The sequence below is a fragment of the Glarea lozoyensis genome (genome assembly GCF_000409485.1).
Source record: "Glarea lozoyensis ATCC 20868 chromosome Unknown GLAREA6, whole genome shotgun sequence".
NCBI lineage: Eukaryota > Fungi > Ascomycota > Leotiomycetes > Helotiales > Helotiaceae > Glarea > Glarea lozoyensis.
The window spans coordinates 2,621,690-2,648,941 of record NW_007361001.1 but is presented as its reverse complement, the minus strand read 5'-3'; the positions used below and the strand labels follow the sequence as shown (position 1 = coordinate 2,648,941).

Sequence of the window (27,252 nt, the reverse complement as noted above, 5' to 3'; positions counted from 1 at the left end):
TTGTTGTGTTACGCCTATTCGTAAACGATCTGCTAAGCGAACAGACAACAAGCAACGACTGACCGTTCACAGGATATATCGTTAGCTGATAGTAGCAGACCTTGGCCACAATGGTACTCATTTCTTATAAATTCATTTTCACGCACTAATGACGTCATGTCTAGGAAAAATCACCGAACTGGTCGCATACGTTTAGAAGATCCTCGCCCTCCACCTCCCGCCACCTACCTCGAGGTCTTGCTGGCCGCATACGAAATTAAGAGGATTAAAAGACAGCACAGCCAACAAACCCTTTTTATCTTCATTCTGTCGACAAATTTACGCCATCTTTTCCGTTCGGTAGGCGAATACTCTTTTTTCCAAGAAGCGACGACAGGGAAGTCTTCGCCCAACATCAGCATTCTGAAGGGATTCGGGTTTCGTTGTCCTCCTAATGGAGAGCTCTATGAGTATGGGTTTCTACTTGTCGAGACACTGGATCCAGATGTAGCCTGGGACTCACAGGAAATCATGTCAAAGCCGTATGCGAGGACTGTGAGACTGAGACGAAGAATGTTTATGCCATGCTCCAGATGGGCTTTGAGGTTCAGTTCTACAAGCATGAGAACTTTGTACTTGAGGAGATGGGTGGGATAATGCATCTGATTGATGGTGTGGAAGAGGTCACTGCAATGTGCCAGTATATCAAGGCACATCAATTGCGTTCGATCTTCCAGCGAAAATTAGTAAGCTTGTAATAAAGCTTTCCGGCACTGATTTTGGGATAGTACGGTAAAATCTTATTAATTCTACTTCAACTATTCATGAACCACTCTGAGTTGAGCTGGGTTGAGTAGTGGAGCAGCGCATAGTTAGTTTGAGTAAATTAAATTTTATTACCAATCAAACGCGCGAAAGACTTACGAAACCAATGAAGATACCCAAAGTGCAAGGAAATTCACATAAAGATATTTGGGGCATTATAGCGGAGTTTGGAAAATCTCGTGCCTAACGCGTAATGAGGATATTTTGCCAGCCATAAAGGATGATAAAACTGCTAATAGTTGAGACACGATAGACAAGAAATCTTACATATCTCGTGCCTAACATGTAATGAGAACATTCGCGAGCCATTTATAAAAAAAAAAAATTCATTAGGAACTGTATATATGATTTCATTTCCTTATTAAAAATCGCGTCTACCTTGACATGCTGATGAAATAGGGGGAGAGCGAGTCGAAGGTGATGCTGGAGCGGTATAAGTCGTAAGTATAGTTTCTAAGTTGTTGCTCAGGAGAATCTCAGATGAAAGGTTAGTAGATGATGCATTATAATCTGCAAGAGAGAATACTCATGCTTTGTACCTCCTTGAATGCTTGGATTGAATCACGTACACAAATAACTTGCAATAACACTTCCTAGTGACCGATCGGTGGGAAATCCCACATCGCTGTAAAGAACATTTACCTGCTGGCTCTCCCTCACAGCATACTATCATTACCGCAATCCAAGACCCAGCCCCAGCTCATATCCATCTCACTCCCCCACCATCCCAAACCAAGCTCAGCTCGCCACAACACACATCTGACACCACAAAGAGAAATATGTCAAATATTGAATTTCTTCATATACGAGCTTAAAAAGATCAAAATACCGCTCTCCCTTGACCCATGACCCCTCGAACCTGGTAGGTAAGTAGGTAGGTAAACATCCACATCTTCATACGCCAAACCATGACCCTTTCACCGCCGCTGTTGATATATACAAACCCCTCTCAATTCTCCACATCTTACAACCCACCACCCTGCAACTCCACCCACAACCAGCACACATCACACCTCCCCTCCCTCCCCTTTAAAAAACCCATAATGCCCACTAGCGCTCCTCCCCTCATTAACCATACTCTCGGCATCACCAACCTGTTTCCGCTCACTAACCTCTCTCTCTCCCTTCCCCTTCAACCTAAGATGCATTTGCAATTTCGCCAGATGAGTCTGTTGAGCCCACAAATTCGTCAATGCAGACGAGCCCCCCCTGGGAGCAGAATAGCCTGCTCCCGAGGAGCCTGCCCGATTGACGGCTGGTTGTTATTGCAGAGGTTCCGAGGAGCTGGAGAGACGGTTGAGGTGGAGGTAGACGTCTGTCCCGTAGCTGGTTGGTGCGTTAGTTAGGGTATTAAGATGAGTTTGGGGAGGGGAAACTTACCCTTCCATGCTTATCAGTTTGAGGTCGCCGCCAAAGTAGCGCGCGTAGAGTCGGGAAATGGGTAAACCGTATCCAAAACCAGCCATTGGGGCTTTGAAATCGCTTTTGTCGAAATCGGGATCCAGACTTGGTGTGGTGTCTACGGTCGTATACATATATGTCCACACCAGAGGAATAGCACTTCGAGGAATCCCACCACCTTCATCCGAAATTTTGATGGTGATGTCTTCTTTCCCTTCTGCGACAACAACCTTTGTTACCGGGAAATCCTCCTTGTCCTGCCCATGCGTCTCCACCACGGCACGTAACGAATTTTTCAACGTCTCGAAAAGCATATGCGATAAGTGCCCCGGGACATACATGAAATTCAGATGTGGTGGGCACACGAGCTGAATCTTGGGCGCATCGAATAATCCGTAATGATCCTCGCATACAAACCGGGCGTTTTCGATGGCTTCTTGCGCCAAATCATGCACGTTTGTTTTTGTGCAAATAATTCCCACATATGCTGGATCCTTGTTATGGCTCTGATCGGTGAGCGCAATATGCTGTCCTATTAACATTCGTATGCCAATTCTCGACATGTAAAATCGATCGAGGAAGGCTTGTATATTGTTGTCAATTTGCATCCGCTGTCTTTTTCGTTTGTACTCTAATATTCCTTGCGCAACGGTCGTGACTACACTGTCATGCCGCCGTTTGATGTGATTTAACGTGTTCGCGAATCGAGTATTGTAGTCGTGTAACTCCGGCGGCCAGTCTTTACTATCTTCCACAGTTGCAAAGTATCTCCGCGCAGCTCCTTTCTTCGAATCGCTTCCATTTCCATTCCCATTCTCATTTCCATTTCCATTCTGCTGCCAAGGTGAGGAACTATATTGCCCCTTCCTCACACTGGGATTTGGTGTAGTTTCCGCTAATATTTTTAACGTTTTCCCACTGGGCTTCGAAGGCTTCATCAGTCGTTCGCGGATATCTTTGGACAAATTGGGTCTTGGTAGCTGTGTTATCTCCTTTATCACATGTCAGCATGTCCGATTTAGCTCTGAGACAAGAAGCAATGATTACCTCAAATGACTGTGCGTACCAATCCTGTACCTTCTTGATTGAAGGCATCTCATTAAGTCCATCTGGTAAATCGCCAAGTTCTTGTACGCGATGCGCGAGTCGTATAGGTAACTCCTCGGAGAGAAACTGCGAGGCCCTAAACAATGTACCTGATTTCGCCAGTATTAGCAATGGACCTTGGAATCACAACCGCAAGACTAATCAATGGCACATACCAGTAGAAGGCCTCTCGCCGAATTGGACCATCTGCCTCAAGCTCACTCCGGTCGCGGGAAAGCTCGAGTAATGCTTGATGGTATCCATCAACATCTCTGATTTCTTCCACGACATCTTGTCCGATTTCCCGGCCCTCAGGCCCTTACGCGGATTCCTTACAACGCTTCAATGTGAGATGTTCCCAATCTTCCCGAATCTACTGTCGAGTCAAGCTCAATCCCTTCCAGCGTCGTGGGATGCCCGCCTGACGTAGTATCTGAATGCCGAGGTTCTCTTGCAATTGCGGCCCAGAACAAAGGAGCCGATAAAGCAATTGGCTTCAAGACAAGTCAATTGCAAGACCTTGTGTTTCAAGAAAATGGTCAGAAAAATCAGAAACAGAAAAGATTCTTTGTCTCGTGCTCATGAGAGCCTTGAGAGTCATACACTTTGTTTTGAAAGGTTCGGCTGGCGGGCACACGGGGATCGGACACATTCGGTTAGGGTAGAGCTAAAGTGCCGTGGGGACTGGGGTGTGGTTTGCTTCCCCGCGCATGAGGTTGCTTTGGGCGTGGGTTCAGGGCGAGGATTGTATTTTGTGTCATCGGGAATTTAATGTTGGTGGGATGTTGTGGGATGTTCATAACCAGGTAAAAACACATTTGGTATCCCCACGGTCAAATTGGTCATGCTTTTTACATCTGCTCGCGAAATGTGAGCTCATATTCAGAAAGCAATCATGTGGTCGTAAGGTTAGTCGTAGCTATCACTCGTACACCGCTCTCATCGCGCCGCATTCTACGGCACTAAATACTAGATACCTCGGATGCAGAAAGTCGGACGATCAGGTCGCCATATTTCTCTTAAGATACCGGGTGGTGCCGGGATAAAGTGTAATCATCCCTGGTCTAGCTGCACTAGACAGACACATTAGTGGCATAAACTCAGCAAAGGAGATAAACAGGTTTGAAGATCTGCAAATAGAATATACGTGGAAGTAGTATCACCAGCACGAAAGATACACATGACGAAGCCGAGAAGACCTCGAGAGATGATTCGCTTCAGAACAACATGCTTTCTATCATTCCATCGTCTACGACTCTTCGTAAGCCGTCCATCAACTTGGAAGTCTTCACCTCATGGACGCTATGTAAACCTTCGTGGACCTACTTGTCGCTGAACATCAGCAAATTCCAAGGTGGGCAACCACACCCGATCTAAGCAAAATAGCCCACAACTCCGAATCTGCCATGCATTTCCTTTTCCCAACCCCAAAGCTGATAATGTATAAACGTTTTCATCATCAAAACAATGCACAAGATGCCCTTTGACCCACTATACAGCCTGCACATAATTTGCGGGTACGCTCTTCGTCACGCCGTTCCTCTCCACTTCAGCCCATCCATCGCCTGGGTCTTCTTTGATGAGAACGAATCGTTCTCCTTCGGTCATGCTATGTTCTGCATCGCTTTGTGCTGAATACTCGTAGAGCGCCTCGACATATTTCAGCTTCTTCGCTCCACGCCTTGGTGCTACTACCGGACCTTGCTTCTTGCCTTGAATACTACTGGACATCGAGGAGCCAGAATTGGAATAGATAGATGATGGGCGTGGTGCTAAGGTTGCCATCGGTAATATCTCGATATAGGCGGTAGGGACTAGACCTTCTTTGTAACCTACTTTTACCTTCGTCCATCCGCCATCTGGGTTCAATGTTAGTCTAGGTTTTCAAATAGTTGGCGAGGAATCAATACCATCTGGTTCTAGAATAGTCACTTCTTTACCCTCAGCAACTGTGACCTCGCCATCACCGTTGGCATCGTAGGCATAAAGCATCTTTCCTTTCGGATCGCTCGAAGCCGCTCCGGAACCATTTGGAGCGCTCCCAGGAAGCTCGCTGACATACGTCGACGGTGGGGGCGCAACAACTCGATTCTTACGCAGTGTTGTTGGTCCACTAATACTAGGCTTTGCTGAGGTTGGTCTCTCGGGTGGTGTCTCGTCTGCTGGAGACCGCGGACCGCTGCCCGATACTGATCGATGGGCACTAGCTGCATATCCAGAGCTGAGAGAGTTCATTGTATTTGTGCGACTCATCGTGGGAAGCTCAGCAACACTATCACCTGGCTGATGTGTAGGACTTTTTAACGAGTTCGCCGCTTCTTGACGCTCTGCTTTCAGCTTCTTCCGCTCTTCCTTCGTTTGTTCTCCTGGACATTCTGCCGGAACCTTCATCTCGCATTTACTGTGGCATGTATAACCACAATCGCGGCAGTCAAAGCCCTTGGCTGATAACCCCCAAATTCTTTCTCCACACAAATCGCAATTTGTTGGTATTTTGAAGGTCTGTGACTTGAAATTATGACTTTTTGCGCCTAAAGTCACGTCTCCCACCGCTTCTGTAATTGTTATAGTCTCTACCTCCGCCGTGAGTCGCTTGTGATCAACTTCATGTAGATTTTCCTGTAGAGCAAAGATGGCTTTCACCACTTCAACTTCATCTCGCTTGTCTTTTCCCTCGCGGATCTGTTGCTTTACTCGTTTGGCGCCCTCCACCTCTCTACGCTTTTTGTCTACTTCCCTTCTCAATTCTCCCAATTGTCCTTTGGATTTGCTCAAAACGTTTCTGAGAAAAACCTTGGCTGTGTCGTCAACCATCATAGCGCCATCGTCGTGCCATACGGGACTCGGCTCGAATTGCTTATTTGGCGGTTCCTGCCATCCAGCGGCATTATGTCTAACAAACATCATGGAATCCAGTACCGGTTGATTTCGCGGAATCTCCTGTGCAAGATGATTTACAAAGTCGGTACTACGTTTTAGCATGCCTAGCTCAAGCTGCGCTGCCAAAGCCCATATCCCATTAAGTTTAGCGGTCCGCGATTCAGAAAGATCCTGTAAACTATCCAACAAGTCCGGCACGTATTCATGGTAGTATCTCTCTTTCTGTTTGTTCGTAACGTTGATGGCGATTAAGTAGGTATTCTTGACATTGTGCATTTCGAGTATTTGCTGCTGGTACGCATTTTGCGCTTTCGATTTCGAGTAATCGAATGCTGACTCTGCTTTCTTGCGCTTGTTCTCGACTTCTTGACAAGTAGCATCGTATTTTCCCTTCGTTTTCCGTAGATCTGCGTATGTACCATCTCGTTCAGCTTCGAGCTTGGCTGCGAAATCTGCATGGCGCTTTCGCAGCTCCTCAAATCTTGTAGCGATATGTTTTAGAGGATCTGCTAACTGTGAGATTAACTCTCCGCCATATCTGTCATGCTCGGCGGCGCGAGATTCTAGCGTCGTTAACTGTGTCGTCCAAGTCGTCAACGAAGCACTACAGTCCCCCAGAATTAGTACATATGCTCAAGCTCTGTATACAATCACGTACCTCTCAAGCGACCCAGGAGTCAAGGCAGGTGTGTCTCCAACACTCAAACTACTTGACTTCTTTGCTTTCTTCTCATAATATTTCTTGGCCAATGTGTTTAGCTTCGCGCTGTACTCTTTTTCGATTGCGCTTCGCTCTCGGTAGAACTGCTGGATATCATCTAGCCAAGTTATTCCGTTCGAAACCCAGGCATTGACAGGTTTGAAGCCATCCTAATTCATGTGGTCAGTCGGTTGCGTGGTGTGTTCGGATCGGTTTGTATGCCCACCTTCAGCTCAAGCCCAAAATTGGGCGCAATATCTACATCTGCCATAGATAGTACCACAGCGACGTTCCTTCGAAAGAGAACTCATAAGCTGCGCAGACGGATACATAGGTGTCCTAAATTCAATGTTGAAATTAGCAACAATAATAGGTAGGTCTTGGATTTGAAGGCGCAGCAATAACCCCACGATTGTGAGATACGGCCCGAAGCCTCCGTCGCAAGCTCCCGTGAGGAACCAGGGGAATATTATGTTTCTGCCTCGGTATTGAGGCAACAATTTGTCCCGCTTAACCCCGCCATTGCCTAAAACAACATTTTGAAGCTCGAGCTCTCGAGACTCGACTATTCATTGACCTACAGTTGACAAAGAAGTTCGCGAAGACCCTTTAATCATTAGGGACTTCCTTTCCGGACTTTTAAATAACCATTCTCTACTGGCAACACCAATCGTTGCAACGACACGTTCCTGGGACGCGTTCTCGATCTGTCACGAACTTCAAAATATCTCCGAAACGGCCTTGCACACTGTGTTGACCAAAACAAGTCAAGATGTCTGATCCCGCGAAGTCTGCGTCTCTTGCAGACCGAGTGACTAGACCTGGACTTGACGCAAGTTCTAGCTCGTTCACGCCTGGCGCCGCGTCCACCCAATCGACTTCATGGGCTGATGAAGTAGCATCTCCTGTTGCACCCAAAGAAGATCCCCTTGTATCTACCGTAGGCGACGCGCAAGTAGATGGCCAGGTTGAGCCACTAGGCGGCTCAGGCGGTTCTTTCATTGATGACGTTCAATACGATGTTGAGGTTACGTTGACACTGGAGGAACTACAGCGCCAGGAAGGGAATCCTCTTCACTCGGTCAAGTCCTTTGAGGAGCTTGGATTGTAAGTCATGTTTCCGATCTTGATAGACCGGTACTGATTTGACCAATTAATTAGATCTCCCCAAGTACTACAGGGGCTTTTCGCTATGAACTTTAAGAAGCCATCCAAGATCCAAGAAAAATCACTCCCGCTCCTATTGCGATCTCCTCCACAAAATATGATTGCGCAATCACAATCCGGTACTGGAAAAACGGCCGCTTTCGTTATCACCATCCTTTCTCGACTCGATTATTCTGTCAACAAGCCTCAAGCTTTGTGTCTCGCGCCTAGTCGTGAGCTTGCTCGACAAATTGAGGGCGTAGTCAAGAGCATAGGTCAGTTTGTCGAGGGCCTGACGATACAAGGTGCTGTTCCCGGAGCGGTACCCCGCGGTGAACGACTGGAATCAAAGGTGGTGGTTGGAACGCCTGGGACAGTGATGGATCTCATCAAACGCCGACAATTCGACACATCGCAAATGAAGATTTTGTGCTTGGATGAGGCTGATAACATGCTGGATCAGCAAGGTCTTGGCGAACAATGTTTACGGGTGAAGCAGTAAGTTGTTTGGTAGTATTTTCTGGTCATTGCACTAAAACATATACAGAATGATTCCATCTCTCAGCCAAATTTTGCTCTTTTCCGCCACCTTCCCCGATGACGTCCTTCGTTACGCCGAGCAGTTCTGTCCGAATGCTATTCAGATCAAATTGCAACGTAATGATATGAACGTAGCTGGTATCAAGCAAATGTACATGGACTGCCCCTCAGACGATGGAAAGTACGACATCCTTGCTAGGCTTTATGGTCTTATGACTATCGGCTCATCCATCATTTTCGTTAAGGTATGCAATCGTTTACAAAGTTTGAGAAATACATCTAATATTCTTTGGTTTAGAAACGAGAGACTGCCGATAGTATTGCTGCGCGATTGTTATCCGATGGCCACAATGTCGTCGCCGTCCATGGTGCTTTCGAAGGTGGAGAGCGCGATGCTATTCTCGAAAAGTTTCGCTTGGGCGAGGCCAAAGTCCTGATCACCACAAACGTTCTCGCACGTGGTATCGATGTGCAGTCAGTGTCCATGGTTATTAACTACGATATCCCAATGAAGGGTCGAAGCGACAGTGAAGCCGATTCCGAAACTTACTTGCACCGAATCGGTCGAACCGGTAGATTTGGACGTGTTGGTGTTAGTATCAGTTTCGTATTCGACCGAAAAAGTTACGTGGCTCTTCAGTCTATTTCACAGCACTACGGCATCGAGTTGATCAGACTGGATACCGATGACTGGGATCAAACTGAGAAAGTGGTTAAGAGCGTAATCAAATCCAGTCGGGCGGGCACCAACTTCAAAAAGTAAACGGCACGAGGAGGAAAAGCAAAAGCGAAATGCTAAGGGCACATCAAGTTTTGTGGTACGCATGTGTAGGATCGGACGACGGACAATTGCACACTTCGTTGTCACACAATACTATCAGCGAACTTATGCTGCGACAATCTTATGCATCATTTGTCCTAAAGCGTTGAGACAGTGGACTATATGATTTCCCCCGCTTTATGACACACTTTTTTATTTCCAGAAATTCATTTCAAGCGTGGCGTTAGCGATAGATGAATTGATAGTGATTCGCCCTTGTTACCGAGCGATAAGTTTGGGGGGACCCTGGATTCATTATACCACAGAATATACTTTACTTGCATAGGAAAGGCTGAGCAAAAGGGCAATTTGAAGAGTGGCAGATCTCTTAGTGATGGAAAAATCATCTCGAGATTCAATAGTCTATTAGATCGAAATGAATAGTAGTTGAGATAGCATCATTTTCTTGGATGTTTGATGTGGGCTGTTGTGGACTGTTATGGCTTGTAATTCCTGCCGGAATTATTTGTGCCATGTAATGTGAGGAACAAAGGGGCTTGCAAAATGATCAAGAGATCATAGATTGAGAATGCTGATGAGGCTTATGCTTGCCAGGTCAGGCCTGGTATGACGACTCGTTAAGGTCCTAAGCGATTCCATTGTGCGGAACCCTTTGTGTTCGCTCTTTGTATGGCTGCTTATCTCTGAACTTCATTGTTATTTCTTAGAAAAAACGAAACGAATTCCTTGTTTCTGATTCTCTTTGTCTAACCAATTGGGATGCTGAACAGATGATTTACATTGAATATATAAAGACATGAAAACACAACAGTTGTTTCTCGCATACAAAACACTCTCTCATACCAAACACTCTCACACACAATACACCCTCACATACAATACACCCTCACATACAGAACGCAAAACCATCCCTCATTTCTCACACCAAATTTTAAACATGGAACAAATCAAAAGCCATATGGACGAACAACGAAGTTCTACTCAGTCTGAATCCAGTCAAAATGCTTACGACAGCTTGCCGCAGGAGATGCTTGACGCCATATACAAGCAATTGTTTACTCCACAAGATGTAGTATTAACTCGAGTTGTAAATTGGTTCCATAATGCGAAGGATAATATGGAGCATCCCGTGACTACCTTTACAACTGATCATACATTCAAACCTCCACAAGGACTCGACTCGAACCCCGACAGCCGAATCGTTACTTTGGATAACTACACGAGAATATTGGGTCACAGTATTCCGGATTCGTGGATCTACTTCAACTATGAACTTGACACACTGTCATTTTACCCTTGTGAATACACACAGTATGGGGACAAAACTTCTCGGAGCATGCTATGGGGATTTCACTCGATGGAATGGCTCAAACAGCTGAAAGAATTTCTCGAGCAGAAAGACAACAACTTAGCCGGTGTGCAATCAATAGCACTCAGCGAGTTCTCTTGGCCAGTCAGCCTGGAAGAAGATCACGTCTTTTACTCGGAACAAGAAAAGAAAATCGCTCGTAACCGCTCTAGTTTCAAAAACTTAGTCCACAACGGCTTTCAGAATTTGAAGGTACTGAAATTAGTGTTTTCTAAGGATTATGATCTTAGGGCCGACGACGATCGTCATCGTCCATTTCAAGCAGCAGAAAAGGAGAAAATTAAGGAAGAAATCAGAGGTTTCTTTGAGGAGGAAAAACTCTCTAATCCTGATTGCAGTGTACCTGAGATTCTTCTCTACGATTGTTTCGTGGAAGGTGTTGATGGCGCTCCTAATTGCAGAAAGTGGATCGATGAGCCTGAAGCGAAATCGGCGCTTGTTTTCGGAATCCCTGAAGTTTTCGATGACTGAATTAGATTGACTGGCAAGTATCAAGCACTTGCTGTTCAAGCTAGTTTACCAAGTAGAAGGAACATGTTTCTATTATAACTTTCATTTGCCGTTATTAATCAAACTGAGTTTTCAACAAACATTCCCACCATGTCTGCCTTATCAAGAAATCTTGACCCGTCTTCGATAGGATGTTTTCTAGTACCTCGATTGTGACCATAAAGCCTAGAGTAACACTAAGAGTAGGCCAGAGGCTGACATTGCTTCTGACATTGCTTCCTATTTCATAAAATAGTGGAATGCTTTAACAGCTGCTCACAAGAAAGGACACAAAGAACATTCCAATGTTGCGTGTTTTTGAGAAAGTCTATGATTGATAGACTACGAACATTGATAAATTCAACATCGCCTTCCAAACGTAATCTGTAATGTTAGAAGAACCAGCTCTTAATTTCATTGCAAGTGACTTTATTGTCTACATTAAGCTTTATTTTTTGCCAATTCTCATAATACAAGATATCTGAAGGAATTTCTGCCTTCGTCTCTAGCATACATGTGCCATCAAGTCTTCATGATTCAGTGACCGATAGCTTCTCATCACTACAAGAGAAATCAAATTTGCTTTTCTTGGCTCAACTGCTATGTTCAACACAACAAAGAAACCATGTGATTCTTGGTACCTTTTTCCAACCCGGTGATGACCTCAAATTGATACCAACAATAATTTCGTTTCAGTGAACCTTTGTTGCTCTGCTTTGGCCAAAAATAATGTCTCACATAGTTCTAGTCGAAGTTGGTCAATTCTGACTGATGACTTGTCAAGCTCTGTAGTTAAAAATGCCTTGAAGCATCTTCTGTTGGTCCAATGCGCCCATGACCTTGAGACAAAGGATTTTCATTCTCCATCTGTGCGATTCAAATTAAGCCAACATATTACAACGGCTCAGTATGGTATGAAATCAGTACGGGAACTTTACTTATATGTAGATGGTTCTCAATGAAAGTTATCTAAAACAAATAAGCAAGAACCGACATCTTAAACACAATCCTGATCTTTTTACTTTAAATTTGAACGCCAGTTTTCGTCAATATGGAAAATTATGAAAATATTTATCCCAGCCAAGCTGGTTCTTATGGGGCAATCTAGTAGCTCTGGATTTCCAATCAACAATCTTCCCACAGAGACCCAGGACTATATCTACGGACTAGCTTTGACTCCAAGAAACGTTATAATCCGCGATGTTTACGTACCATCCACCTCATGGAGAGGTTACAGGGTAGATAATACCTACACTCACCCGCCAACCTCCCAGGTGAATCAGGTTGCTCGAGCTAACGCCGAACGTCTCTACGAACGAATCCTAGAAGGTACTAACGGAGAACCACCAGATTATGAATCATACATATGGTTCAATGATGAAATGGACACACTGGGAGTTCACCCTTACGTAATGACGCTAAGAAGTCGGCATGGTCAAATTACACCCCGCTCTCGCGATCCATGGGCACCTGCAATGTCCCTCAAAAAGCTGAAAGACCTACTAAACCATGAAGGAAACTTTTTAGATAGTGTACAGAAAATTGCTATTGGCCAGTTTTACTGGAACTTCGAAACCGGAAACACTGCACGTGGATTAGCAGGCGATCACTCACGAGAAGCTTTCGAAGCCGCAGTCCAGTACGGATTTCGAAACTTACGAGAGCTGAAGTTGGCTTACCAACGCAATGCATCTCCTTACTCGAGTAATGACGAAAATACCATTACTCGCCAGATTCAAGACATGTTCTTGACCGAGCAAAGGCATACAGAATGTTTGGTTCCTAGAATCATTTTCATGGAACACAATTCCCCTGGTGCCCCAAATTTTTATATGACATAACACCAAACAATCAACAGTAGAGCATGCTGGGGATAGTCTGCAATTTGACAAGATCTTGTTAAGAAATGCATTATTGGAGGTTGTTGGGGAGAAAGACTAGCAGAAATGTGAATTACGTAACGATCATAGCGCTTAATGAAAATTGAAACCAAGAAATCGGAGTTTAGTGAACACATATCCTACTGCGAGCTCGGAATGGTAAGGTGCGTCATTGCATCACTAAGTGTGATCAGAAAATTGCAATAGCTAATCACATAATTTTTGACCCAATGAATTTCTAGGACACATGTCAAGAGCGATTGTGCTTACTTCTGTCACTTCCGCTTACCTCCTATTGCTAAGCGAACCTCCCCCCCTATTGAGAACATTTTGCAGGGACGAAATTTTCGCAAAAGCGATACGCCGACAACAAGCTTCCGTCGTACTGACTCTCGCGAAAACCGAAAGATAAGCAGAAGGAATGCGCCATGGATTCATGACAGTAAAGTGCCAAACAGATGGAGGATTGGCTTAAGGGCACAGGTGGCGTCGATCCTCGCTTAAGTTATTTAAAGAGCATGCCAGAGTAATTGGAGTCGTTGAGGCACAGAATGGACGGGCCAAATACGTTTGCGATATAGGATTAGATAGGTCAATTGAATTGGGCTCATGTGTATCTTACTAAATTTACTGTTACTGTTGTCGCATTTCTTGACACGTTAATGCTCAAATTCTGGACCAGCTTTCGAACGTTATCGTCAGGGAAACTCAAGGTTTGAAGTATACCATTGGTAATTCTCGACAACGTTTCTTCTATTTTGGAACACGGCTCATAAGATATGTGCGACGTTGGGGTGGTTACTTATTTGTTTCTCACATGTGGGCTTTTCTAGCAAGTTTAGTCTATGCCTCCCAACTTGCTGTGTCATTTCACGAATTTCCAACATGAACTAGATCTCGTCAAAGGCGATTGTTTCGTTTATTGGTTTCATTCCAGCAGGTCTTTGTTCAAAGTTCGCAGTCATAAGTACGAATGATTCCAAGGAATGTCCTGTTGGTTTCGTAGCTGGATAACAAAGAACACTTCTTATGTCCTGTTAGATCACAACTTTTGAATTATATATGATGAGAAGGTGCAAAACATTATTCTAAGGAATCTATATAAAGAAAGCTGTATCTACTGGTGATTTGAAGATATCAGCAAGTCTTTTCCTTTTGACAACCTTCCCGAATACATATCGCACACTTTAAATTCCTCAGAAACCCAATTACCTCAAACATGAGCCAAAGTGCAAGCTCCTCCGTCAACCCACAGGAAAGCGATGATTTTAAGTTGCTCCAAACTTTGATCCAAAAACAACCCCAAGAAGTGCAAAATATGATCTACACGCATATTAACGATCCCAAGACCATATTCATCGTCCAAGATTCGAACTATAGGGGACCTGAAGAGCCCGCCATAATCATCGAAGTCGACTATCATTATGTTCTACCAGTTGGACTCAGTGGACGAGAATCAGATTCTTACCGCCGCGTGCTGACTCTGAGCAAATATACGCGAATTCTGTCCGAGTCAAGTCCAGGTTCTTGGATTTACTTTAACTTCGAGAAAGAAGCTTTGGCTATTGACCACCGCGCAGCTTCAATTGCACCCCCTGGTAGTGTCAGATGAACTGTTCGGAAGGTATGGAATTTCCTGGGCTGCCTTCGAGCGCTGAACGAATTACGTAAGATAGAGGGCAACAATCTAGCTAAGGTGGAAAGGATTGCCGCAGCAAATTTTACCTGACTTTTGAGGGAAGCTCACCCTACTCCCGAGGGAGAAGCCAGATTCGAAAAGCAGAATCAGGACTTTGAAGATGTGATTAGAGATGGCTTTCCAATTGAAGGAGTTGATATTTGTTTACGGCCAAAAGAAACGGGGAGATGACTATGGCTATGAAGAAGAGGTAGAAGATTTAGTTAGAGCTGAACTCCAAAGAATCTTCGAGAAAGTGCAGGAGTCGAATACAGGCTTTCTGATTCCGGAAATCACCTTTTTTAATCCTACCGACAAAAAAGCACCTAAGCTTTACACCAGGCCAGATTTTGATTGAAACAAAGACTTGACTCTATACTTACCAGAACACAGCGTTTGTAATACTATTTAAGATGCGACACCACTGTCATTACGTAGAAAATAAAACGTAGTGGGCATATTACTTTATAGCATTAATAACAGCTAGACCAAAATGTTCACCACTGTTTTTATCCCAAGTCGCGAACAGGTGATATATTTTTAGTCTAGAGAAATGCAATTACTCTCTTTATATGAGCATGACATAGTGAGATTCATAGAAGGACAAAGTGGAAGTTGCCCCGCTAGTATTAACACATGTTAAGCGAGACCTTGCCGGATTTTATTAAGCTCAACTGAATATCAACTCCAAAGGGCTTTAAATCTAAGATCCAATCAGAATAAACCACCCCAGTGAAAGCAGAGCCTGTGAGCCTGATGTAAAGACAAACTAAGAATTAATTCTCATCAACATTGTCAAAAGGAGTGGGAGGATTGTTGAAATGGATTGGAGGTTCATCCTCGCTTAAATCTTGCGGATTTGTTGTCCCACAAAGCCCCAAAGTTCAATTCGGATCAGAGGATTCTAAGAATTAATCCCTCGTATTTTATCCCACCTCCTTCATCAGTGTTCTTACTTCCTATATCCATGTAAGCTGGCGAGATAGGTGGTTGAGCGTCAGCGTCATCACGTGATGTCTCCAGCCGACCGGTTCACAATACGGCAGACTGCTGTTATTTATCTAGTAAAAGAAGGCTAATCCAACTGTTAACTATTGAGATTGTATCGACTATGGTTATATGCAATTATGTAGATGTAGGTACATGGGCGTCACGTGGGCCGTCCGTGCACGTGTGATGTTGTTGCTTTCTTTCGAGGTGAGGAACAGTTGGACGGCAATCATCGTAGATACCACCACATATCACTACTGAACACTATATACACCCCTTTTCATCGCTAAGCTGCCCACAAATCGCAATATGGCTAAGATTATATCATAATCTCAGACGCAGCGACTACCGGCCCACAGTCCAAGTACACATCCACTTGCTGATGAGAAGCGTTTTTGGTCAAAATCTGGAGCCTTTCAAGCTCAACAAATTTAGCAGGAGAATCAAATTTGTGCTGTGAGACTGACAAGTGAGCATAGGTTTTCATGTTAATTAGGCTATTAATTTTCACTACTAGCTGACGGACCATAGGTTGAAGCCCACGCATCATAATCTTTTGCAAGCATCAATTCTTGCATGTGACGCCTTCTAATTCCAACATTGCCTCCATCGAATATTGGCAGAACCATAGCCGCGTTCAATAACTCCGCAAAGGGCTGATCGGAGTCGTAGGCAGATCTACACCAACTGGTTAGCAGGACGCACTAGTAAAGGACGAAAGGAGCACTTACACTCCCACAACGCTGATAGCATCCGTTACTGCTTTCACGCAAGCATCACTACAATATATTTTAGCAGCCAGGGCAAGTTCTCGCCTGGCATTGTAATCGCCCGGTCCATGCTTAAGGCAACTCGCTGCTTTCCAAGTTAGAGCCCTGCAAGCTTCTGTCTGCATTTTGATACCACTCAGAAGATCTGCCACCGCTTGTCTTTGCAACAATTCCACCGCACCTCTGCGGCTGTCACTCTTCGCGAAGGCCAATGCCGCGTCAAAGCTTGCTCGCATAATACCAACACTCATGGCACCGACAAGAATAGCAGAGCAATCGAAACTTCCTGAGATAATGGGCACAGCTGTGCCTGCTGGACATAAGACATTCTTAGCCGGAACTCTGAGCCCTGTGTATTTTATGTGTGGACCAGAGCAAGCACTGTGGCCAACTGTCGGGACGTGACGGAGAGTTTTGAATGATCCAGGCTTATTTCGAAGTACATCATCTTTGGTAACTAGAATTATCATGATTGCATCACCTGGTTCGTCAGAGCTTGGATTTGTGGTTCGGCAGACAACACATTGCAAGTCTGCACCTTGAAAGTCCCACCCAGCACAGTTGGTAGCCCATATCTGCTTAGATGTTAGTCGCTCCACTTCTAAAAGATACTCAAGTGCCAGATTCGAACCTTTTCTCCGTTAATAATCCATTCATCACCATCTTTTTCGGCAGTCGTGTTGAGGCCTGGCGCTCCCTTCTCCAAATAGTTCGCAACTCCGCCAGGCTCAGAGAACACCAGACTCGCTAGCGGCTCTCCCTCTCCTGACAGGAAAGGCGTCAGAAACTCATTGAATTCTGGTTTGTTCACCAAATTGAGAGGCGTTAGGCCCAGCCCGGTTGCAAAAATGGTCAGGGAGACCGATGGCTCGACCCGGTACATCTCCTCGACCAAGATAGCTGCTTCCGTAAGACTTCCACCTGCTCCACCTAGAGAGGGAGAGATTTGGCCTTTTATTAGCCCGCCTGCAACAGCTTGACTGTACAAAGATTGTGTTGATTGGAATCGCTTCTCATCTTGAAACTTCATGTAATTCTTCTTAGCATCTTTCAGCTGTCAAAAATTAGCATGCTTGCCGATTTTACTTTCCTTTATAATTAAGCTCTTCTTAGCTTAAGAACCTCATCGGAGATGTATCGAACTTCCACTTACCGGCCCTGCTGCGAATGCGGCTGCTGCATTCCGTGTCCCTTCCTCCGTCGCCGAGAGATTGAAGTCAATAGGCATGGTGTCGAACACTGGACACTAATGGGATTGGATGGGACCGTTCTCAGGGTTGTAAACTCTCCTTTGTACTCGAGAGATGATCTATTGCAAGACTTTCCGATCAATTCTCCATGGACTTAAAATCTCAGCTGACACGATTACCGACAGGGTGGTGTGGTAGTGCTGACAGTGACTATTCCACCACGATTCTCAGCCAATGGCATTTATCCGGCTCCCGGTATCCGATCGTTGTACAAGTGGGTTGGCATTTATTCTTTGCTCTAAACGATCGAAACGAGCTTGCATCGGCGGTGTACTCAACATTTTTCTTCTACATCCACTTCTAGTCCACTTAATCGATCTTTCGAAAGTATAAAAATGCTAATTTAATTGTAATGCTCTTCGATGTATTAAAGTAAAATACGTTAACCTATGATTTAACGCAGAGATTGGTATAGTGATAATATTAATAGTTTATAGTAAGTGTAACTACTCTTAAACACCCGACTGCTTTTAATTAGTAAAGTAACACTCCTGTAGACATTACTGGACGACCATGAGTGTTACAGTGAGATATCAAAAAATTCTGTCACACCATATTTGTGAGGAACGTGGAGAACTCGAAAAATGTAAAAGTCACTCGCATTGTAATTCTAAGATTCAACAAATCAAGCGAGTCGGGAAAGATAACCTGAGTGGATTACCTTTGAATAGCAATGAATCCAAATCCAACTTGTGAAGAAGTTTTACTGGTTAGTTATTGACAGAAAAGAAAAAAGCTCTGCAAATGTTCTAGAGTGGATTAAACATCTTGTAGTCAACATTGATCGCACCTCTGTTCATCACAATAGATTTCCACGGTGGTATCTGAAATTTCACTCAAATGTGACCTGGCTTGACACCACATGTGTTCGCTGAGAAGTATGCTACGAATTAATAATAAACAAAAATTATTTAATTAGTTGAGCATGAGTCCGGCCGATGGAAGCCATCGAGTACGCCTAAAATCTTACTACAGTATGTTAGCAGTGCCCATCAATCTAACTCCTGGATAATTCCGCGAGTTTGTTCCCATTGAATCCGAGGTCTCCTCCCAGATTTAATGCGTCGAAGCGATGGAGGCAGTGTTGGCTTGTCGGTCGGCAAATCAGAAAGTCACGCATTTGAGAATCAAAGAGGTCCCGAGCGTTGCATATATACAGACTGCGCATGTACTCACAGCCCCCAATTGTAACAATGAAAAGGTCGACCACACCAGGCTAAATGGCTACATGAAGGTCTTTTGCATTCTTTTGCATTTCCAGGCCAATTGAGGCGCAGGAAAAGAAATGCTGCAGGCCCACGTGACTCGGCTCGCAGTGTAGCCGCTGGTGCACCCTCTTTCGCTCTGGCTTCTGCGTAACCGCGCAACAACATCCAGTCAGCCCGCATCGACTTCCATGCTTTAAATAGGCCCAGACATAAAGACAGCGCCTCGGAAGCGCTCGCAGGGATCGGTCCCACGAGCCGCCAGGGGCAATGCTGCCTTCCATCTTCCTGGTGAGGCTCATCTTTTGCGTGTTCTCTGGGGAAATCCAGCCATCATGACGTGGGAATCCGTCTTTACCGTCGGTGAAGCGTCAAGCATACCGCTCTATTGGCGCTCCAAATAGTTTCCGCTTCTTCTAATAGGCACGGCGTTGGCCAGGGCAACTGGGCCTCCTGTTGGTTTGTTGTTCGTCTTGCATCGTGGGGTTTTGCTCTGGCTTCTTTTTCTCCTAGTTAACGCTTCATTTCCGCCCCATCTTCTACTTCAAACTCTTTTTTCTCTTGTCTTTCCATTTTTCCTGTGTCCTTTCAGTCGTCATCAAATTTCATTGCGTTTTGCGGGATTAGAATGGGTTGTCGTGTACTCGAGATTTCCTTTTTGATCTGTTAATGATGACTGGGACGCTGGTCGCCGCAGAGATAATAATTACCACAAGGTCAGTCTGCCTTTCCTATGCAAAGATCTACGACACACTCTGGGAGATGAGGGTAGGGCCTTGAAGTTGGTCTGAGGATGATGAAACGATGCTTAGACTTCGATATTATCTGCGCTAGGATCGCCACTTATGCTTTTGCAGTTGTGTTACTTTGGGTTGCAGATATGTTTAAGTGGAAGACGCCCATGCTAACATCGTCTTGAACTTTAGTCTCCATGAGAATGGCACGATGCTGGCCACTTCTTATCCTCCTGACATCCATATCTACAACACTCGTCGACGGAGCGACGACGTTGCCGTCAGAACTGAAGAGCTTGGTACCACAATGTGCCCAACCATGCTTCACTTCTTTCATAGACTCGAACTACGCAGCGAGTGCTTGCGGTCAGACACCAGACCTAGACTGTCTGTGTTCTCATGACAGTGCCTCGGAATATACGATCGGAGAGGCTTCAGTGCAATGCATTGTTGGTGCTCAAAGAACTGGAGTTTGCAGTCAAGCCGACACTAAGGGTAAGTCAAACTACAATTATCCTACGTCATGTCGTGATCTAACATTCAATAGAAGATGTTGTGTTGAAGGCACACGGAATGTGCAATGGCAAGGCAAATGCCATACCCAACACACATACGGTGATTTCTGCAACATTGGAAGTTCAGTCCAATACCGTTAGACTTCAACCACCTTCGACGACATTGTCAAACTCGATTACAGCCACGTCCACTCTCGCTGTCACGTCTATTCCAACTTCCTCTTCCTCCTCTTCGGGATTTCTGACATCAACCGGGGTGGTTCCCGCTCCAGCAACAACACAGCCACCAGCCGAATCCCAAACCACTGTGCCGGTACTCCCACCAACAGAAACTCCAAAATTGACACAAGCTCAAATTGTTGGGATCACGGTCGCTGCTGTTGGAGGAATGGCCGTCATGCTTGGAATCATAGGGATTTTAGCATGTGTGAAGAGACGACAAAGAATGGAATATGATGATGGCGATGATCTTCCACTGTCTATGGATCCTTCGTACTACCCACCATCGTTTGATTCGCAAAATAGTTATGCTAAACCTTTGAACTATGGACCAGGTGGTACCACAAGTGGAGTTGCTCGTAAAGTTGCACCACCTGTGCCGCGTCGTTTCGACGTTGCAAGCCCTAACATGTTCTCGCGGAGAAGCATGCAAGCAGATGAGATTATTGGACTTGCGATATCACCAGAGCTTAATCAATCACCAGTTATGCGGAGACCTAGGGGCGAATCAAAACTTTTACCGCCAAAGCCAACTCTAAGACTACAGATGCCACCCAAGGCAGCGGCCAAATTTGCGAAGACTGCACCCAAGCCAATGACCTACAACAGAGAAAGCACAATGACTACTTTTGACGAGGACTTTGAGCGGCCAGGGTGGGTACCTCAAGTGCCACCGACACCCAAATTCATTCCAGCTTCGCTTCAAGGTGCTGGACTTTCCTTCCCTCCACCAGTGGCAGGTCGCCCTGGATTGAGGAGAGAGAGTACAGCAACATTATTTGAGGATGTTGAGGAGAGTGGATTACGAAAATCACAAGTTGGAAATGCCAGAGGAGTATCCTATATTCAGCCGTCAGTCATTGTACCAATGCCTGTGCCACAGGACTCGGAATCTCCACTGGAACTGGATGGAGCTCCACGTGACAGTAACTGGGCAAGACAAAGCACTGCCACTCAATTTGAGGAGGATGCTGTTGGCAATATGAGTATTGGTCCAGTAAAAGGCAAAGCAGATCGTCGATCGAGAGTTGAACAAGATTTGGACAACACAATCGATGAGTGGGAACGATACACCCCAATTAATACAACTGGACCTCCAGCATTTTATTTCACAGCAGCGGATGTTCAGGGTTCTGAAGCCATGAGAATGCCTTTATCTCAAGCAAAGCCAGTAATGGTTGGACGAAGGATGGGCAGTTTCTCACAACCTCGAAATCCAATGCAATACCCACCACGAAAAGATTCCATGGAACCAGTACTTGAGGCGTTCCCGAAACCACCTCGGCAGATGGTACCATTGCAATTGAAGATTCCAATAACTGACTCGCGACCGCCTACTGTCGCTTCCTCAAATTATGCCACACCATCGTCTTCAAATCCAGCTAATTCTCCAACGCCAAGCTTGCCTCCAACCGGTTCTCTTCCTCAGATCCCTAAGGCGTATAGACAGACAGGACCATATGATAGCCATAAGGCCGGGAACTCAGTTGAAACCAATAGCGCCGCTTCTCCAGCTGGAGGTCCACGGACAGGCGAGCTCCAACTCTCACCGGTTTTCGAGTCACCTGCCAGTGGTCGATCTCGTGTCTCATATCCAAAGATTCCAAAACCACAAGGAGCAATCAAGGCAATCCCACCTCCACCGCAACCAAATTTTACACCAAACAACGCGTCCGAGGCCAGAAAACCATGGGAAGCAGCCGAAGCAGCAGCACGCGAGAAAGAACGCCGAATCCAAGTCCGTCGCCAAAGTTCCTTAACATGTCCACCGCAAGGAATCATGATCCACCTTCCTCCAACCCAAATCAAAAACAAACGTCTCTCAACCGTCGCAAACCTCGACAACAATCCACCTCCTCACTCCCCAAACTGGGACACCTACACTCCAACACCCATCTCCCCCTCCGGCCCCTCCTTCTCCTCCACAAATCGCACACCACATCCGCCTGCCCTATCCTCCCCCTTCACCTCCCCGCGCCCAAAACACACACCCAAGACCAAGCAACAAGTCCACTCACCCACCCCCACCACCCCAGGAATCCGTCTCTCCAACGCCTCAACCTCCACCCCGCCCACCTCACCCCAACCTAAACCCCTCGCCCACCGCCGCGGCAACAACAAAGCCTCAGCCCTAACCCTCACAAACCGCCCCACACAACCCACAGCCTGGGCGCCGTTAAAAAACACCAATCTCCTCTCCCCAGACTCGAGACGCGTGGTGGGTGAAGGCGGCGTCGCGTTCGAGCGCGCTGATCCGATTGAGCTTCCCGGTACGCCCGGGTGGGTGCCGAAGTTGACGCCTACTAGAAAAGGGGAGGATTTGTATTTGAGAGTTGCGTAGACATATTCTCACACCCTACTATTACTTTTGATATCACATGGTCTTTTTGTGGATCTGTAAAACACTACTACTATCGCTTTTTACTTTTTTTATTGTATTTAACTATTTTTTATTTTTGGGGGTTATATATGGAGATGGGATGGGCATAGCAATGGCGTATATTTTTTGGGATCGGAGTTTGGGTTGGAGGTGGATTATACCAGTTTTGAGTTTGTGTTTTATGGTTTATGTTGTTGAGAGGATGTGGAGTAGAGGGGAGAGAGAGTAGAAGAGAGATGAAAATTTAAAATTGACATATACATATATACATGAAATCCATCTGCTCATCGAAGAATCGTGTGAGGATGATAAGAATTGAGACAGATGATAAGTACACCACTAACAATATCATCTGCTTCCAAGATCTGTAACAGCATACAACGCTACGACACGACCAAACCCCGAATCCAAAATCCATTCAATCTACGAAATGCTTCATGCAAGATGAGATAAAAACCAGTGTTAGCCACCTTATCAGGCAATTAATCCTAATCGCTACGCAGAGTGTGGGTGTTAAACACTATCAGTATCGCATCTTGCAACTTGAATCTATGGCTACCTATGTGGTGGAAGTTCAACCGAAAGACCGGGTTGAACGAGGTGACAACATACAGATCTGATAATTCTACGAGGAACGGTAGTTTTTCAAGATAGAACGAAGTGCAAATCTCCGTCAATTGAGGTCTTTATTCAAATGGGAGATCTTGTGTCATGGTAAGCTATCCTTGATTACTGTCCGCTAGTGGAGAAGTCACAAGTGACAATTCTGCTATGCTCTGAGATACCTCAAAAGCGATCTTGCAAACCATGTGGAAGATTTAAGAATCGTGTATCTATAAACAATTATCTAATTCGTCTCGACACTCAAAATGAAACCCAATTATACAATCAATCTATACACATCGACAAAATACCTTGTTCAGGACTCACTCGCCTAAATTCTACCACTTTAGGTATACCGATCAAGAAAACGTAGCCTTGTCCAGGACCACCCCTGACGAAGGATTCCACCCCAACCAACTCAGCCCAACAAACACGAATAATCGGAAGAAGACAAAAGCAGGTTTTCGATTTCTGAGTCATGATAGGATGTTGGCTGCCTGTAATCATGTTAGCTGCCGAGCAGGGACATACATATTTCCTGCCTAGCGTCTTCTTATGGAGGAAGCACCCTTCAAATATCTGCCGAGAACACTCCTCATCGTTTGTGAAAGTAAGATTTTCGAATTTCTATACGCCAAAATCGAGTTCTATCCATGCTTGAGAGGGAAAGCCAGACGTCAGAGACAAAGAAAACGGTTTGAACGGCCAAACGCTAATTTGCAATTGGTGGTTCGGAAATTTCGAGAAATCAGTGCTAGCAGTGGACGTTGCTCTACAACACTGGTGGCCAGAATAGTACAAGGTCAGGCAAGTGACATGTGTTCAAGTTTAACATCATGAGTGTATCATGGAATCGTCGTATTTGTCAGAGATCCGCTGACCTCATTCACTAGACACGAGTCAGGGAGAGCAATACAAGTGTTGGGCTGGACAACCACTCTCCACCACCGACTCGCTTCCGTTCTGAACTGGAATGCGAGTTGATTGCCAGATGGGCCAAGTTCAAATAACCCAAACCTTTTCGCCAGGATTAGCCAGGTGCATTGCAAGCATCCATGGGTTTGATGGACTTACGGGGGATCGGACGGTTGGCCATCACCATATCGCGGAGGCTCTAACTTTTCGGGCTCAAGTTGGGTGACCTCCAGATTTGATTCGGATTTCATCTGCTCGGACTGCGGCAATGGCCTGGACACTGAGGGACGTCTTGCGGTGGTAGAAGATGTTCGCGATCCATCAGATAAAAACCTCATAAACTCATTTTTGAAACGATTCGATCCTGGCGCTCGGCCATTGACCGAGGCGAAGCCAGATCGTGGCACTTTCCTCTTATCGGTTGACGCAAGACTTTGAGCATCTGAGGGGGGATTTTGGGTACTAGGATGAACAGAGAAGGCTTGGCCATTTGTGGCTTGAAGAGCAACAGAGAGGGCTTGAGGAGCAGGTGAAAAAGGGTGTCTTCGCAAAGGGAGAGATGCAATGCTTCCTGCAATTGGGTCAATAAAAGGGTCTGCCTTGGAACGACTATGAGTTGGAGCTGGGTGCGCATCAATGAGCGAGACACTCTTGCGGGAATGGATCGTGGTAGGTGTCTCGCCGGGCTCACTTGTGCTCGACAGCGACAATGGCCCCCGACTTCTGGCCGCTTGCCGCCTACCGACCTCATTTATTTTGTCCACAGCCGATACATTCTCTGCCGCCAACATCAGTACCGCCATACAAATGTTGAGCGTGAAGGACGACTTACTTTCAGAGAGTCGATGGCGGGATCGGGTTCGACTTGCATGGGGGTTGGTGACCGATGCCTAGGAGGGGTCACATCTCGAGACGGTCTATAACTGTCAATTTTAAGACGCTTTCTGGGGCTGCGGTGGTAATCTGGGCGGTATCTATCAGTGCTCTGGCAACCTCTGGAACGAGGCGTGTCATCGGGAGAATAAGGTCGTGATCTTGGTATTGAAACTCCAGGTACATCTCCACGAGGCCATCTGTCCGTCGTTCGACCGCGGTGCTCTCTTCGCTCTCTTCGAGAGCCATGAAGTGGTTGAACAGAGTCGCATGCGGACCGACTCCTCTTCCTTCCAGACACGGCGGATAGCGGCAAAGCAGGCGCAAGATGGGGTCCGTCATTCCTGATGAGAGTCGAATGCTGGCGTGTCCGCGAAACTTGTCTCTGATCTGACGGACTCGACGGTTCTTGTTTGATTATCATCGTGGCTACCACGTCCTTGCTCAGTCAAGGTTAGTGCAGATTGTTAGTTGTGTAGCAAGATGGAAGGTAAGTTGAGGTCGAATCTCCAAGAACATTAGGATTGACTTCGATGTGGGGTGCTCCTTCTCGATTCACCAGACTTGAGCAGCAGCTGGTTCTTTGGACGATGGATGTTATGTTGTTGACCTCGAGCAACAGCGGAGGAGACGCGTCAAGAACGACTAACTCCGAAATGGTAAGCCCGAAATATAGTGTCACGTGACTGCTAACACACCTCCGCCAGAACGTGACCATGCTCGCCTCGCTTTTTCTGCCTGGACCAACCTCACTCGCTTCCTTTCTCGTCACCGATGCTCGATGCATGGATCCTGTAGAGCCTCACAACATCGAGTGTCATCGCCGGATTTTGATGTCACCAGCAGACCGGCGATATCCGACCATCAACGCTATTCCAGGCTTCCTCTGTCCTCAATTCGACCAAATCCCATTCGTCCCATGTTGGAAAATGATCTTGCAGACTTGCAGCGTCCCGCTCACGCACATGCATGCAAAGTCTGATTGCTTGCCTTCAGCCTTATGAACGTTGGCATCCAAATCATCGGAAATTCGTCATTCAAAGTTGGGTGGTTTCTCAGCACGGGAAGGAATGATTATGTTCGATCGAACTATCGCCTTCGTTTGATTTCGTGGCATGGCTTTGGGGGCTCCAAGCTGGCTCTCGGGAATTTGGTGAAGCTCCAAGACCACACCTCCCAACTCCAGCAGCCCCCAAATCCACTGCCGGAACCACGAAACGCTCCCCGTGTTTCTCCTGTTCTCTTGCCTGCTGTACCTCGTACCCGACTGGTTCTGAGGTCTCCAATCCCAAAACCGAGTAGCTTGCATTGTTGTTGGTTGCATGCACCTTTCCCAGACATTCCTACCCTGGAGGGTACATTGGACTCGACCATTCTTGGGTCTATATTCCTTCCACTGACACGTTGTTTGGAGCCTCTTCTTATCTTACACACGAGGATTCGCTGCAAGGTGACTCGCCTTTGATGGCATGCTCATCGAGGAAGTTTCCTCTTTATCACGAGTCAGACTGATTGGGGTCTTATTATCGATATGATCCCGATTGATTTGTTGCACAAATGTCATTAAGATCGTCCTCGTTTGACTGCCATCAAGTGCCATAATTCAGTTTTGTTCCCTGCATGTTGCTACAACTTGCAAGTTTCTTGGCAGCTCGGTGCGTGGACTTCTGGAGGCTCATTCGTTGCTGACTGCATCGCTCGAAATGAAGTAGGCTGCTATGCCACATGGGCGAGCGATCACTGGACGAATCATACATATCCTTCATATACACCAAATAAGCCTAGCTTGCAGGTGCTGGAACTTTGAGCCGAGCATTCAGTGCTGCATTTGTTATGGTTGTCAGTCTTCCTCGTAGAGGGATCTCCTACTAGCCTCCAATCTTCCGTTTCTCTCGCAAGCACCTCTATCAATGTTCAATTTATATGTTAGGTAGTCGTATCCTTCAGCCTCGAGGATTGAGGCATATGCAGGTTCCTCCAAGTGACTGTTGTATGACGACAATAGTTATGTGGTTACTGCACACCTTGGCTGCTTCCTGCAACT

At 45.9% G+C, this 27,252-nt stretch overlaps 10 protein-coding genes across 10 annotated transcripts; 6 read left to right on the top strand and 4 right to left on the bottom strand.

Moving 5' to 3' along the window:
* Window positions 1-156: 156 nt before the first annotated feature.
* On the top strand, window positions 157-636 carry GLAREA_03190 (uncharacterized protein; the record flags this gene model as incomplete). The annotated part of the gene is made up of 1 exon (XM_008088274.1): window positions 157-636. The coding sequence occupies one exon, from the start codon at window positions 157-159 to the stop codon at window positions 634-636; it is 480 nt and encodes a 159-aa protein (XP_008086465.1).
* A 1,430-nt stretch (window positions 637-2,066) lies between these two features.
* Window positions 2,067-3,582, bottom strand: GLAREA_03189 (alpha-ketoacid dehydrogenase kinase, N-terminal; the record flags this gene model as incomplete). The annotated part of the gene is made up of 4 exons (XM_008088273.1): window positions 2,067-2,130; window positions 2,185-3,197; window positions 3,253-3,401; window positions 3,468-3,582. The coding sequence occupies 4 exons, from the start codon at window positions 3,580-3,582 to the stop codon at window positions 2,067-2,069; spliced, it is 1,341 nt and encodes a 446-aa protein (XP_008086464.1).
* Window positions 3,583-4,782: 1,200 nt separating this feature from the next.
* Window positions 4,783-7,142, bottom strand: GLAREA_03188 (Cysteine-rich; the record flags this gene model as incomplete). The annotated part of the gene is made up of 4 exons (XM_008088272.1): window positions 4,783-5,150; window positions 5,202-6,775; window positions 6,830-7,041; window positions 7,098-7,142. The coding sequence occupies 4 exons, from the start codon at window positions 7,140-7,142 to the stop codon at window positions 4,783-4,785; spliced, it is 2,199 nt and encodes a 732-aa protein (XP_008086463.1).
* A 501-nt stretch (window positions 7,143-7,643) lies between these two features.
* Window positions 7,644-9,320, top strand: GLAREA_03187 (P-loop containing nucleoside triphosphate hydrolase; the record flags this gene model as incomplete). The annotated part of the gene is made up of 4 exons (XM_008088271.1): window positions 7,644-7,978; window positions 8,033-8,515; window positions 8,565-8,802; window positions 8,856-9,320. 4 exons carry the CDS (start codon window positions 7,644-7,646, stop codon window positions 9,318-9,320), a joined length of 1,521 nt encoding a protein of 506 aa, XP_008086462.1.
* Window positions 9,321-10,275: 955 nt separating this feature from the next.
* On the top strand, window positions 10,276-11,178 carry GLAREA_03186 (uncharacterized protein; the record flags this gene model as incomplete). The annotated part of the gene is made up of 1 exon (XM_008088270.1): window positions 10,276-11,178. The coding sequence occupies one exon, from the start codon at window positions 10,276-10,278 to the stop codon at window positions 11,176-11,178; it is 903 nt and encodes a 300-aa protein (XP_008086461.1).
* Window positions 11,179-12,257: 1,079 nt separating this feature from the next.
* Window positions 12,258-13,037, top strand: GLAREA_03185 (uncharacterized protein; the record flags this gene model as incomplete). The annotated part of the gene is made up of 1 exon (XM_008088269.1): window positions 12,258-13,037. The coding sequence occupies one exon, from the start codon at window positions 12,258-12,260 to the stop codon at window positions 13,035-13,037; it is 780 nt and encodes a 259-aa protein (XP_008086460.1).
* A 1,258-nt stretch (window positions 13,038-14,295) lies between these two features.
* On the top strand, window positions 14,296-14,688 carry GLAREA_03184 (uncharacterized protein; the record flags this gene model as incomplete). The annotated part of the gene is made up of 1 exon (XM_008088268.1): window positions 14,296-14,688. The coding sequence occupies one exon, from the start codon at window positions 14,296-14,298 to the stop codon at window positions 14,686-14,688; it is 393 nt and encodes a 130-aa protein (XP_008086459.1).
* A 1,556-nt stretch (window positions 14,689-16,244) lies between these two features.
* Window positions 16,245-17,742, bottom strand: GLAREA_03183 (Acyl-CoA dehydrogenase NM; the record flags this gene model as incomplete). Its single annotated transcript, XM_008088267.1, has 4 exons — window positions 16,245-16,422; window positions 16,476-17,089; window positions 17,146-17,568; window positions 17,668-17,742. The coding sequence occupies 4 exons, from the start codon at window positions 17,740-17,742 to the stop codon at window positions 16,245-16,247; spliced, it is 1,290 nt and encodes a 429-aa protein (XP_008086458.1).
* A 2,164-nt stretch (window positions 17,743-19,906) lies between these two features.
* Window positions 19,907-22,778, top strand: GLAREA_03182 (uncharacterized protein; the record flags this gene model as incomplete). Its single annotated transcript, XM_008088266.1, has 2 exons — window positions 19,907-20,198; window positions 20,251-22,778. The coding sequence occupies 2 exons, from the start codon at window positions 19,907-19,909 to the stop codon at window positions 22,776-22,778; spliced, it is 2,820 nt and encodes a 939-aa protein (XP_008086457.1).
* Window positions 22,779-24,265: 1,487 nt separating this feature from the next.
* Window positions 24,266-25,632, bottom strand: GLAREA_03181 (uncharacterized protein; the record flags this gene model as incomplete). Its single annotated transcript, XM_008088265.1, has 3 exons — window positions 24,266-24,437; window positions 24,495-25,111; window positions 25,168-25,632. The coding sequence occupies 3 exons, from the start codon at window positions 25,630-25,632 to the stop codon at window positions 24,266-24,268; spliced, it is 1,254 nt and encodes a 417-aa protein (XP_008086456.1).
* Window positions 25,633-27,252: the final 1,620 nt, after the last annotated feature.